The sequence below is a fragment of the Rhamphochromis longiceps genome, linkage group LG14 (genome assembly GCF_057381845.1).
Source record: "Rhamphochromis longiceps isolate RC_006_pf linkage group LG14, R_longiceps_female_GT1.1, whole genome shotgun sequence".
NCBI lineage: Eukaryota > Metazoa > Chordata > Actinopteri > Cichliformes > Cichlidae > Rhamphochromis > Rhamphochromis longiceps.
In genome coordinates this window covers 33,654,855-33,668,818 of record NC_140570.1, presented here as the reverse complement: position 1 = coordinate 33,668,818, position 13,964 = coordinate 33,654,855, and the positions used below count along the sequence as shown (strand labels likewise).

General features: G+C 39.2%; 1 protein-coding gene across 1 annotated transcript in view; it reads right to left on the bottom strand.

Annotated features, from left to right (window-relative positions):
- The window catches only part of gbe1b (glucan (1,4-alpha-), branching enzyme 1b), a 106,636-nt gene that overhangs the window by 22,938 nt on the left and 69,734 nt on the right, over positions 1 to 13,964 (bottom strand). Inside the window, exons 13-14 of the mRNA XM_085380978.1 lie at positions 13,127 to 13,311; positions 7,549 to 7,679 (exon numbers count right to left, since the gene is read on the bottom strand). Of these exons, the coding sequence (XP_085237104.1) occupies positions 7,549 to 7,679; positions 13,127 to 13,311 (316 nt within the window). The remainder of the gene's footprint in view (positions 1 to 7,548; positions 7,680 to 13,126; positions 13,312 to 13,964) is intronic.

Genomic DNA, 13,964 nt, shown 5'->3' with positions numbered 1-13,964 from the left:
CGTGATGTGAAAGTTTAATCTTTCTAATACAAATAACACCAAAAAACTTCCCAAGTGAGTGAATGTAATAAGGATGTGAACTGTAAATATTCCACTAGCATGTTTCAAAACTGAGTTGGAGTGCAAGCAGCACTGCAGTACTCCTTCCTTTATATACACATACAAAATTACATACACACATACACACACACACAGCACAGTGTGTATGCTGAAAATGCACAGTTAAAGTAATTCACAGTTCCCTGGCAAAGTTCTCTGAAAGGAAGTGAAAACTGGCACAAATTGGTAGTTGGATGCTTTGAGCGATTACATCTTTGTTAGTGGCTACAGATGGCTGCAACAACAGCTTACAGTATTTTAATCAATACAGCCTCTGTGAATAAAGGAGAAGATTAAAGAACACAATCAATTTTGCCCAATGAGCAGAAAGGCAGTCTGAAGCTAGATGATTCGAGTCATTGATGACCTGAAAACAATCTCGCCATGGCTGCGATTGCAGACCAAGCTACCACTTAGTTTCTCCATCAACTCGTCTTTTTTTTTTCCCAGGCCATATGAAAGTAATAGCACCCTGGCGAGGGTAAACAAGAGCTGAGCAAGCTGCATGTGCACATCTGAAGAATGCGGCATGGCCTTGTAAGCCTTCTAAATAGTGTATCTAGCCTTTTCAGAGTCGATTTTTACCCTGCTTACTGCTCAGCTGGTGTAAGTTTCATCAGAGTGGAAGAAATTATTCCTTTGTGACCGAAAGTGTTGAGGCAGCTCGAGCCAACTAGCAGCTGAAACCCAATCTGATGCAAAGTAGAAGCTTTAAAGAATATTGCTAAAAAATAAAATAAATAGATAAAAATCATAAATTATGTTTAAATTTGATGACTACGTACTGAAAAAAAAACCCCAAAAAACATGGCGCTTAAAAGTATGTTTAAAGAGTCTCCAGCAAAATTTGGTTTTGTACTTTTTTTAATCATTTACTTTCATTCTTAAACTTGGGGATTATCCAACACATTTGTCACACTTTTAATAAAGTGACAAAGATTTATTTTTCATTCTTAAGTTATCATTATATATAAAAGAAATGTCTATTACACATTTGGAAAGAAAATACGCTGTTCCCAAGGGCTTTGAAGCATAGGATTGTTTACAATTTAAAGAAAACATCATTTTTGTACTCAAATATTATTAATCTCCCTTCATATTCTATGGTTCATTTAGAACCATAGAACACAATTATTACCTGAACTAACACTCAGGTCGTGTACTGAACTCTGGGATCACCTTTTACATTTTTAGAGTTTAGTCTTTACAATAAAATACTTTATATACTGAACAGGAAAGTCATTGATTCTGGATGACTGAACTGTCTAACTGGACTTTATGAACATCTTAAATAAGTGTGGTTAACAGACAAGTGCAGTAGGTAGGTGACTTATGTATTCCTGTCAGTGTATCCCATACAGTAAACTGTACCCAAAAAGGTTGCAGCATAAAACCATAGCACGTGTTAAAGAGGTTTAGTGGGATGCAGATGGAATGTAGTTTATTTTCCTTATAGTTGTAAACAATTTATTCAAACTGCTTGGCTTGTTTATAGCCTCTCTTATCACCTGGCTGCTCACATTTCTTGCCTCAGTATACCGTTGATAGTAATCAGTATGTTTCCAGAACTCAAGGATTACCTTATTGAGTACAATGTTATCATAAATATGAGAAATGATGGCCAACACCACGAAAATAAAACCAGAGGATTTTCTTTTCTTTTAATGTCTGAAATAAAGAAGCTCCTCTATCTGTCTACACCATTTGAACATCTTCTGGAATCAGAGATTAAGCCACCAGACTGATGAGGATGTCTGTGGATGATATCCGTTAGAGTTACAACCTAATGGAATACCACACAGCCACATCGCCATTTATCTTAAAGCAGTCTGCAGAGAGCTGCATTAAAAAGAAATAGATGTATAGTTCCTTTTTCAGAAACCTTACCTGGAATATTATAGATAACATCAGAGCATGTTATTTTCGCTCATGCATAGTTAGTCATTTAGTGTCACTACACCTGTAGTTGAATTATCCCAAATGGCATTCCAGGAGCAGCTCAGACAGGAAAGTAAAAATGATGACCTGACACAATTGCAACTGCCTATTGGCACAGTGTAAATCAAAGACCAATCAGCACTGACAGGTACAGCTTTCGTGACGGGATCCAACTGGGATTTCAAATACTCTAACCAGCCAGATAAAGACCACTGCCTGAAGAACGTGTCCACCACGATTCGGAGAGAAAAGAAAAAAAACCTCACTCAAACGGTTTGAGTGGCTGTCGAAAAACCTGACATTGACTGCATTTTAATGGCCAACAATTTTATAGGCGAGGTGCTTCGCTTTACTTTCACTGCAGTTCTTCTGAGAGAGAAACAAAAACACACATCCTAAAGAGAACAATTAGAAAGTTAGTCTAAGAAAAATCTGACGACGTCTTGCGGTTACAGAGGCTCGGATTTTGATGGATTACTATACTGAAACATGTAATTATTTCACCCAGAGTTACCCAGAACCGGTGATATATTTCAAGAGTACTGCAACTAAGGTAACATAGTGCTTATTTTTGTAACTGACTAATAACATAATTATGGAAGATGCCGGAAAGAATAAGCACCTGAAGATCAATTTAAATGCCACGCAGCCATGCAACATGAGACCGAGGGCCACAGAAGGTCTTTTTTTGCTAGAGAGGAACACCCTCTGATATAATATGGTACTTGCTGTATTGCTAAAGGAAATGACATCCTGTATTGGATCAATTTTCACTAGTGCACAGCATGGTCACCTGCATCTAGCTATTATTTCCAGATACCGCAGTGGAGTAGAGCTCCACTGTGACATCCCTGACCCTCACACAGGTAGAAGAAAGTTTAAGTATATGACGGCTGAGTGTAATGAAAAAGCACTTTTGGACTCTTTGAGCTTGTCTTGTTTACCTCCTCTGCCTCTGAGTGGCACTTTCATCTGTCTTCTAGCCTAATTGGATCCTCTGCACACATTCCCATCGGAGGATCTGCATCTCCTCATACACACGGCACATTTACCTTCCTCACACACACAGCACATTTGCCTTTATGTGTTTACCGCCTCTCTGTATAATGACAGGCAAAGCTTTGCCCTCACATTTATTTGCATTTCCTCTCAACCCACCCAGTGTCTGAGGCCGCTCCTTAAACATCAAAAGAATCACCAGGAGGAAAAGATGTGGTTGCATCTAAATGAAAATAAACCCTCAAAAACGATGTTGCCGACACTGTGAAGCAAGGCTATTAGTGCTTTGCCCAAGATTCACCCCATCAAGGCAAAGTAAAAACACAAAGCAGAACGTACAATTACTGCACATCAAACACGCTTACAATTAAAGGATGATGTTAAAATATTCGATGTCACTTCTGTTGGTTTTTAATAATTGAATAAACTTGATTAATGTCTTTTCTTACTATTCACATTTAATAATGTGTTCATTAACTCTTACAATCAATTCGATGGCAAAAACGTTATTGCCACTGTGTTATTTATGCTACTAAGACAATGTCACCTAATCATTCCCTGTATGTGACCTTATATAATAAGTACAAATAACATAGCTTGGCAAAATACTGTACAATTCGCATAGAAAACATATTTGATTGCGATAATAGTGTTTTCTATTTATGATGTTCTATTACAGTTTGACAGAGCCTCATTATTTAATTTAGCCAGAGGCAACCACTTATCCATCTAAATAAAATAAAAATGATGTAGAAATAATAAGAATAACTCCTGTATAATACCAGTCAATCGAATCATTACCATCTGATTGAATTTCTCATGTGTAATCTGCTGCTGGCATACAGAAAAAACCTACCAAACTCTGTCTTGCATTTTGACTCACTATCACATCATTTAAGTCGTAGCTGGAAATGGATCAGGGCCCTGTGCTTTGTATGTCGCTTACTACATCCAAGATCAAATGAAACATCCAAGACCAAATCATCGCGCTAACTCTGAGCTCGCTATTCCGGTTCCCCGAACACACCTGTTGTTGACGATTAGTATAGCTGGATGAAGTAATGTGAGATCACTGGGTGGCCCAACAGGGGCTACGCATCGATAGTAGAAACATTGATCGGCAACCCTTTGATTGGTCGGCGAAAATGTCGAAGGAGCGCGCTCGGTATTTTTCGGCAGCAGAGCAAGAACTCTTGAGTGAGGGATTTCAGGAGTTTCAGAGTTTAATTAAAACGCAAGGGAACACTGCAAAGGCTGCAAAAGCAAGGAGAGAGGGCTGGCAGAAAGTTGCTGACAAATCAAACTCGTAAGTAATTCAATAATAACAATAATAATGGAGTGGATTTATATAGCGCTTTTCAAGGCACCCAAAGCGCTTTACAATGCCACTATTCATTCACTCTCACATTCACACACTGGTGGAGGCAGCTACGGTTGTAGCCACAGCTGCCCTGGGGCAGACTGACAGAAGCCAGGCTGCCATATTGCGCCATCGGCCCCTCTGGCCAACACCAGTAGGCGGTAGGGTAGATTTATCATATCACACTATATTATCCAATATTATATTACATTATATTATATTATAATATGTTATATTATATCCCCTTTCACATTAGAGCCACAACAGGACCCACTAGAACATGGGAACAAGTAAAAGTGAAATATAAGAATATTCTACAGAATGGTAATATTTATCACTTATATTGCTTGTCGTCTCTTGGAAAGAGACCCTGGAATAATCTGTTTGTTTGTTCATAACAGCAACCAAGAAAAGGGCAGAGCAAAAAAAAGACAGGTGGTGGTCCTGCACCCCCTCGTCAACAAGTTGGTTAAGTGAATAATACCCTCACGGGAAAATCGATATCTCTCTATGAGCACACTGTCGCGCTGAGCTAAAGGATCCTGTCTATCCCGCAATATACGCTGAATTCTGAGGACTCTCATTATCAATCTTGCACCTTCCGCAATGGGTTGCTCGCGTAAACGGACAGGATATGACTGCGACAGACTTCCCAAATCCACCTTCGCTTTTATAGCCGTGGTCTCTCATCTTGATTACACGAAGTAATTTACAATTACTACTCTGAAATATGAATTACATCTGTAATAATCACATACATGTAATAGAATGTTAATAGTACATTTCCCTTTTTTAGGGAATGACCTGTATGTATCTGTGTGAAATCAATAAAAGGATCAAGTGCTGCATTATCTTTAGTTACATTGATGTTATTTATTTATGGTGAAACAGTGGTGGAATATCGCTGTTGCTTTCGTATGAATGACGCGGACATACCTGCGTGGCCGCGATCTAATCCTGTTTACATAAAGTAAACCTGCTCCCCAGCAGGTTTACGCTTACGGCTCTGTTGCTATGACAGCAAGTCCCGGATGGGCTTCGGGGAACCGAACGATCCAGGATCACGCGAAATCGTCAACAATCTCATCCAGCTAACTCACTTAGCGCGGTACGAAGAACAGGCCCCAGAGCTTCATATCCATCCGGGAAGCTGTTGGTGTGAGCTGCAGTGGGCCTCATAAGGGAGTGATGTCCGTTATAATAAATACAAATCTGTCAGCTTCCTGTCCCCGCTCACATTCCTGATCATTAAGCCTGCTGTAATCACAACTGTGGGACTCATTAAATTTCTGACAGCCAATACTGCTAAAGAGAATGCTTTCTGAATCACTGGGCTCTGCTATTACTTCTCTCTAATAGCATAACAACACTACTATAAACAACCAACTCATATTCCCCTCAACAGCAACTGCTAAAATTATATTACAAAAGTCCTAGCTCTAGAGGAAACACTGCCATTAAAACTGTGAGTCTTTACAGGATGCATTTACTTTTAACAAGTCTGATCCACTTCTCAGTCTAAAATCTTCTCTTATTAAATGCACTTATGGGAGTTTTATGTAGAGCTGTGTTATTCTTTCAAAATTGTCAGTAGTTGATATTGCAGGTGATGTAGCTTTAGAAACTCATGCACAGCTTATAATCCATTCATCCATGCATATAACTACTTGTCCCAGTAGGGTCATTGGGCTGTGAGTGTACTAGCTAGAGCCTATCCCCCAAGTGACACTGGGTGAGACACAAGGTACATCCTAGACAGGCTGCTATGCTATCATAGGGCTAACAAAGACAGACAGACAAAAATTCACCAATTAAGCTAACAAGCATGTCTTTCGACTGTGGGAGAAAACTGGGGTCCCCACATAAAGCTCACACAGTCACAGTGAGATGACATGCAAACTCTCCACTACCCTACGACATAGCCAACATGCGGAAATCAGCAACTATAAAAATAGTCTGCTACATAGTAGGTTAGCATATGTGCAATCTGGGATCCAACTGGCTATTCTGTTGCCTTAATCTACAGGAACATCACAGTGGTTCCACTGTGTGCAGGGGATTTCTAAATCAATGGCTTAGTTTTGAAATTATATTTCAGCAAATGGACACAAACTGGTTACTACCATGGAAGCAATATGTGTTTAAGTGTGTTTGGATTGCAAACAGAAACCCAAAAACAACAGAAAGTTTCTCTCTCTCTACACACACAAAATAAATTTTTAAAAAAATGTGTATATATATATACACACACACACACACACACACACACACACACATATATATATATATATATACACACACACACACACACACATATATATATACATATACACATATATATATATACACACACACATATATATATATATATATATATATATATATATATATATATCAAGTGAAATCTGTAACCCACAGCAACCTCAAAGGAAGAAACTGAGATGAATCAGCTCTGAACTGGTGTGATAAAAATACTACTTTTTTGGGATAGGTCACACACAGTGAAGCTGGCAAAAGGACAGAGGCTTATTATAAAGTCCCCACTCACATGAAAAATACACACATTATACTCCTCCTGTTACATGGCATTTGTTTAATATTGCAGTGCCCAGCAGTCTAAAACTTAATTTATTGACTGTATTTAAGACCAAAGATTATTTGGTTTGGATTTGGAGTTTTTGACATTAAAAAAAATACAGATATTGCCAGCTGTTTGTTTTAGTACATCCATTTTTAGTACAAATGGAGAATGGAATTACTGGCAGTGCTTGAGTTTTACAGAATAGCCAGAGTTGAGAGGATGTATCCAGCAGGGTAAAATAATGTCAACAAAAGAAGCACAATCCCAAAACAGATCATATATTCTCTGTGAGCTTTCAAAGTCAAGCTGTGCAGGGTGGATCGTGTATTTCCCAGCTTTGCGTTTGAGTCTCCCTTTTAACAGTCAATTACTGTCTTGGTTGAAATATTGTCAGTTAGTAATTTGTCAAGCTCAAAAGATTAGTCGTGTTATTATATAAAGGAACTAACTAACTAACTAACAAGGACAACATTACTCTGAGAGGCACTGTAAGTGTGCACTGTGGTGTAACAAAGGAAAGCCACAGTCTGAAGATTTAAAATTAAATTAAAAAAAGACATGTGAAGGATACTTTCCTGGAGCTTCTACAGCCACCCTGTAGTCCTGGAAGCTCTTACTAGGGTGGAAGTTGAAGATAAAGAGCACATTTGACCTGTCAAACACAATGACCTTGTCCTCTTCATGCCTGGCACTGACAAAGGCCTGGAGGGGGAGAGGAGAGAGAAAGAAAAGCTAATAAAGTATTTCTTCATGAATAGTCATTACCTTTCTCATCTTGGATTTAGAGAATTATAATGGAGCACATTATATCAGTGGACTACACATTTCCAAACACACTAAGAGACATTCCCACATCAAATTTTGGGTGGCAATCATCAGCAGAAAGCAGCGGCCCTGGGTAGCGCAAGGCAGACACTGTCAGCCCTAGACAGCTGCACATGATAAAGCCGCCACTCTCCTGTGGAGCGAGCTACTGTTAACGTGTCATTAGCAGAGATTATCAATGTCACCCCACCCCCTATTTTTAGTGCCTTGTTCCCCAAGCCAATTTCAGGGCAGCAAATTCACGGCTGAACGAGAAGATAAGCACCCCGACAACTGGACCAGCAGAGAGGATGGAGGTTAAGAAATGAGCTGACAGTCTGGAGTCTTTTCCCAAGTCCATTTCTACATGAGAACTCTGCAAATTCCAAGTAAAGCCAAGTTTCACTGACCGGCAGTTTAATCTGAAGCCATGAAGTCTTGACCAAATTAGAACACAGAGCTAGTCATAAATAAAAATAAGCATTAAATGTCAATGTAATCATCTGTCTTCGTAGTTTAGGAATATATTCTGATTATAGCCTAATCTGTAAATGTTCATGGAAAAATAAAAATTATAATGTAATAATTTTCAAGTGTGGAACAAGAAAAATACCTATTTAGGAGGCCAATAAATGGTCCCCCGATATGAAAGCAAAACCCTCTAGTATGACATTAGGTCACAGTCTGTCAAATTTCTGTCACTGCCAGCAGGATCCCCCTGATTGGGAGCTGTTTTGACTGAAACTTAGCCAGGCAATAAGAGCTTATTTTTGAAGTCAGCAATCTGAATGAGTAAATTTTTGCTAGTCCACTGCTAAAATCCAATATTTGCACAAAATGCTATCCTCTTCCCTGCTCCCTTTTCTTCGTTAGAACTTATATTAAGTCAGCTGCAGTCCAGCGCACCCAGCGCAGTTGGCAGAAAAATTGGATTTAACTTTGGATATGCCACAGGCAAACATTTTCCGTTTCCGGAGAGATAGGAGACATCGAAAATACATTTGAAGATGTAACCTGCTGCTGGAAAAGGCAAAAATAATGATTTGACTTTTGCCCCCAAGGTTTTCTATTGAAAACTATGTGAATGAATCACTGCCTCACGTCCAAACTGCTGATTCCAATGACCTTATTATTAGGAAAAAACTATGCAAAGTGCATTTTTTCTGATTTGCTGGATTTATAGACCATTTTTACGATTTCCATCAAAGACTGACTAAAGTTTCATTGCAAGCGATTAAAAGCATCTTGGGTATTTCTAATGGTTGGTGTCAGAGCTATAAATTATTTTTGCTTTATTTGCTAGTGAGTGCTGCTTTATCATAAAATACATTCAGAGCTGCACACCTCAAGGAAGAGGAGTTTTAGTTCAAGCCCAAAAACTTTGGCCTTTTAAAACTCACAGATGCACATCTTCAAAGACATATGCACAAATCTCACTTTTCAGCAAAGTCCCTGCATGTTTCCATTTCTGCTTAGTTCATTTACACCAGGGACAAAAAGGAGAACTGCTGACATATCAGCTTATGCTTCTTGTTTTAACTACAAAATGCCCTTGGATCCTTCCACTACAGTGAAATATTGAACTAACCGAGCTATAGAATTTTCCCCACTAAGAACAATTACCTTGGCAATGTCACTGATGAGCCATACAAAGGATTTCGCCTCATCTGGTTATTATAGCAGAATCTCTGAACACTTATTGGCCTTATCTGCGAGTGATGTTCTGATGTTCTTTTTGTGATATTGTTTCATTCTGTGAATAAGAATTTCTTGTCTCAGCTGTTTCTGTGTGCACAGACACTGGAACACAGGGTCAGCCACACAAACCACTAGAGCTGATTTATTATCTCTTGTCTGGTCTTCAGGGCACTTACTCAATATCTTATGAGTAGCTTAAGTTTTACATAATGCCTATATTGATTAACGCCTCTACTTAGAAACTTCTTTTTTTTAGAGATAATATCTGTGTGTACCATTTTATCCAAGTACTGACTAACTGATGTAATGCTACATGCTATTACAAGTAAAAGACAGGCATACATACATATGTATATAAGGCAGCATCCATGAAGGCATAGGGATGCATTCGTGCATAGAGTATTGGTTACTTTGAAGATTTTAATGCTATATTAATTAAATGTATTAATGTTAAACCACATGTTTATATTTTGGAGCAACATACGCTGCTTTTTCTACACAAGTACTTGCTTATTTCAGCAGGATAGAGCTAAACTGCATTTTGCATGCACTACAAAAGCACAGCTCCATATTAAGATCTGAAATTCATACCTGTCACTCAGTGACAAATATTTTGATATTATCCAGAGCCAACAAAGGATGCCTCAAATCTAATAATAAAAACTTTGAAAACAAGTGGTCTCCTCATATTTCGAACGGCTTCCTGTACAAGTAGTAAGAAAAGAAGACGTGATACAACACAGTGATAAACATGCCCCATTTCCCCATACTATTTTTAATGTATTTCTGGCATCAAATTCATGAGTATATATTGCTAAAAACAAGAACATTGTATTATTGAGAAATATAGGGCTTATATGGACTCAATGGTGGCCAATCTGAAAACGATGTCTCGTATATCTTCAAACGCATGATGTCTGCTGGTTTATTTGTTAGTACATATTCTGATTAGTTGATTTATAGACTTAGATTATAGCAGCAGAGACAGGCTATCATTTCTCACCAAATCTGTCAGTTTGCTGCCAGTGGACGTGTTTCGCAGTATCAGGATCACCCGTTTGATAAACCAGACTAAAACAGACAGTGAGGATTAAAAATTTGCTAACATCCTGCCCTCCGTTCAAGAGTTAAACAAATCCAAAATCAGATATCTGTAGAGTTTCTTTCTGCAACCTACAACTCAAGACATCATGTAAATACTGTATATACAGTAACCAGTTATCCATCCCTTATTTATTCCATAATGATTCTAGCAGTTTTGCACCATTGCATGTATAAATCTGGTAATATTCTGTATTGGTGTTGTTATATTCAATGTTTGTCCTTATTATGTTATGTGCATTGAGAGCAATGAAAAAGTCCAAGACATTTTTCCCCAAGATAATATTGCTATAGTATGTCTGTGAAGGTTCTCAGTCATCCAGGTCATCGTAGTCAAAGGAGCTTGCAAAGAAAAGCGTCTGGACTTCTTTAAGTTGCTTGAAGACGTTTCACCTCTCATCCGAGAAGCTTCTTCAGTTCTAAGGTCAAATGGTGGAGAGTCCCAGATATAAACCTAGTGGGAGTATCCCCCCACAGAGGGACAAAAGGACCCCCTGATGATCCTCTAATCGCCTGAGCCAAGGTGTGAAACTGGGTGTGGGTCCCAATCAGCCAGAGTTTCGGGTGTGTTCATTGTGAAACCTGGCCCCACCTTATCATGCGAATTCCTGAGATCAGATGGCCCAGGATGTGAGTGGGCGTTAAGGCGTCTGGGAAGGGATCTCAAAACTGGATTATAGATGGTAGAGAGTTGGTGTCGTAAACCACCGCCTCTGTTCAAAGAAGGTCGCTCACAGTGGACATAGATGGCTTCTTTCACTCCTCTTTCAAACCATCTGTCCTCTCTGTCCAAAATGTGAACATTGGCATCCTCGAAAGAGTGTCCTTTATCCTTAAGATGCAGATGGACTGCTGAGTCTTGTCCTGTGGAGGTGGCTCTTCTGTGTTGTGCCATGCGCTTGTGAAGTGGCTGTTTGGTCTCTCCAATGTAGAGGTCTGGGCATTCCTCGCTGCACTGTACAGCATACACCACATTGTTAAGTCTGTGTTTTGGAGTTTTGTCTTTCGGGTGAACCAGTTTTTGGCTACATAGGGGATGACAATGTTGTTGCGTCTGTCTTTCTTATCCTCCCACGCTGGTGTCTGATCTTCTTTTCTGTGCCTCTTTGCTGACTTTAAGAACGCCCGTTTAGGATAGCCGCACGTTTTGAGTGCTTCCTTTACATGTGTGTGTTCCTTCTTTTTTCCTTCAGGCTTAGAGGGAACATGTTCTGCCCGGTGGTGTAGGGTCCTAATTACTTCAAGTTTGTGTTCCAGAGGGTGATGGGAGTCGAACAGGACCTTAGAACTGAAGAAGCTTCTCGGATGAGAGGTGAAACGTCTTCAAGTAACTTAAAGAAGTCCAGACGCTTTTCTTTGCAAGCTCCTTTGATTGCTATAGTATGTTGAGACACTCAAATGACTATTTAAAGATCAGATGAAAGCCAGATTGTTCCTTAGTGTTCTTGACATAAATACATCTCAACAACCTTTCAGATATTTGTTTGGCAACAAAACGCACAAAGTGAAAGTCTAATCACATATACATGCTCTTTGACCCTCCATAAGACACATACTGCTAAATCTGGCTGTAGAGCACAGCACAACTGCTATTACAGAACATCATTTATGTTCGAGATGTCTTAAGTGTACATTATATAGCTGTGACCTACTGTATGATTTTACATTAAATGCACAGAACCAAGAAAAACAGCACTCACAGTATGCCGCAGGTCAGCTCTCGTGCCAAATGTATTCACTTTCCCTGCCAGTAGCATCATTTACGATCAGCATTCCTTCTCATTTACCCAGCAGGCAGCACACAAATCAGTAAGGCTGTGCTTTTCCTTTGCCTTACCTCCAAAGCTCTGTCTCTCATCTACTTCTAAAGGATGTAGGAGCCTCCAGTAACTCAGAACACACTTTTGACTGATAGGCCAATATGCAGAAATTATCCGTGTGAACCAGGCATGTCTCTAATTATGCCCTCTGATATTTTTTTCTACTCTGCTGCATTTGTATGTCTGTCGAGCAGCACTCCGCAGGACAGAGTGTAACATAGCAAGGTGAAGTAGCTTTAATCTGGGGACTGATTCCCAGGGATGTGAGGGAAGGTATTTTTGAATCAATTACACACACTCACTTCTAATCCCTGTCAATTTAGCCAAAGTCTCCATTTGCATTATCCCATTACTTTGCTACCAGCACCTCAAGAGAAAAAAAACATTTTTTTTCCTTCTCCCAGAGGCTTCAAACGCAGGCAAAGACACAAGCTTCAGGAAATCTATTACTGTTCAACCTGACAGCAGCCAGAAAAACAAGACATTTACAAAATGAACTCTAATGTGTGCAGGGAAACTTTACAGGTATGTGAAGATAGTGAGCTGAGACTACATTTAATCTTGAAGAAAATAAACCTTTATCAGACTTATAAACAGCTGGTTGAGAAACGACGGGCTATTATTGTATATGTGTTTGAAAAGTTGCTGCAGCGATTTCTTTTTTTTGCCGTTTCATCACATTGCGTGCATAAAGCCTACTGTACAGTCAACGTGTGACGTTCTTACAGGTGGAGCTGCCAGCCAGCCGTACTTGTCTTCAGTACGGTTCATGTCCCGGTCAAAGGCATAGAGCTGACAGTAGCGCAGGTGATCCATATCTACCAGGTTAAACTGCCGCCGGGCATAGTGGTAACTCTGATTGTTGCCCTCTCTGGGGAAATCCAACCACTCAGGATGGCCAAACTCATTTCCTGCAACACAGAAAGTTTTATTAAAAAAGGTACATAATGAACAGAAAGGCACAGTCTTTGAATCAAAAGACCCTATTATACTGTCCTATATAAGGTGCATTTAGGGTTTTGTGCAATTTTTAACAAGATAGAAAAATAAAAAGATAGAAATCACACTTTTTTCATAACCTGACCAGAAGATACTTACTTTCCTGTTTTAAAGAGAGCTAAATTTCACCAAGTGACAATCATCTTATAACCCAAGAATCTGCCCCAAATCCAGTAGCTTTCATTTGAGCTTCGCCCTTTCAATTTGTGCAAAATGAATTCACCAGGATACATTTTCATCATTAGAATTTAAATCTCAGTTCTTCATAACAACATGAATGTTTCAACTTGGTGTTAGAACCAATACCAAGAGCTATTCAACTCGCACACAAATGAGACTATAATAAACAGATTCATCACTCGCTCATCGCTGTTTAATTCGTGTTTGTGAAAACAATATCTAAATTACTGTCTTATTCTGCCACCTTTCAAATGCCTGTTTGTTCATTTCATCTTTTCCTCATCTTTCACTTAATTAGGAGAAACAAGCTGGAATCTTCGGACTGCGCGCATTTAGCAAAACAGAACACACTCGGTGGAACTTTTCTGATAACAGACCTGATGCT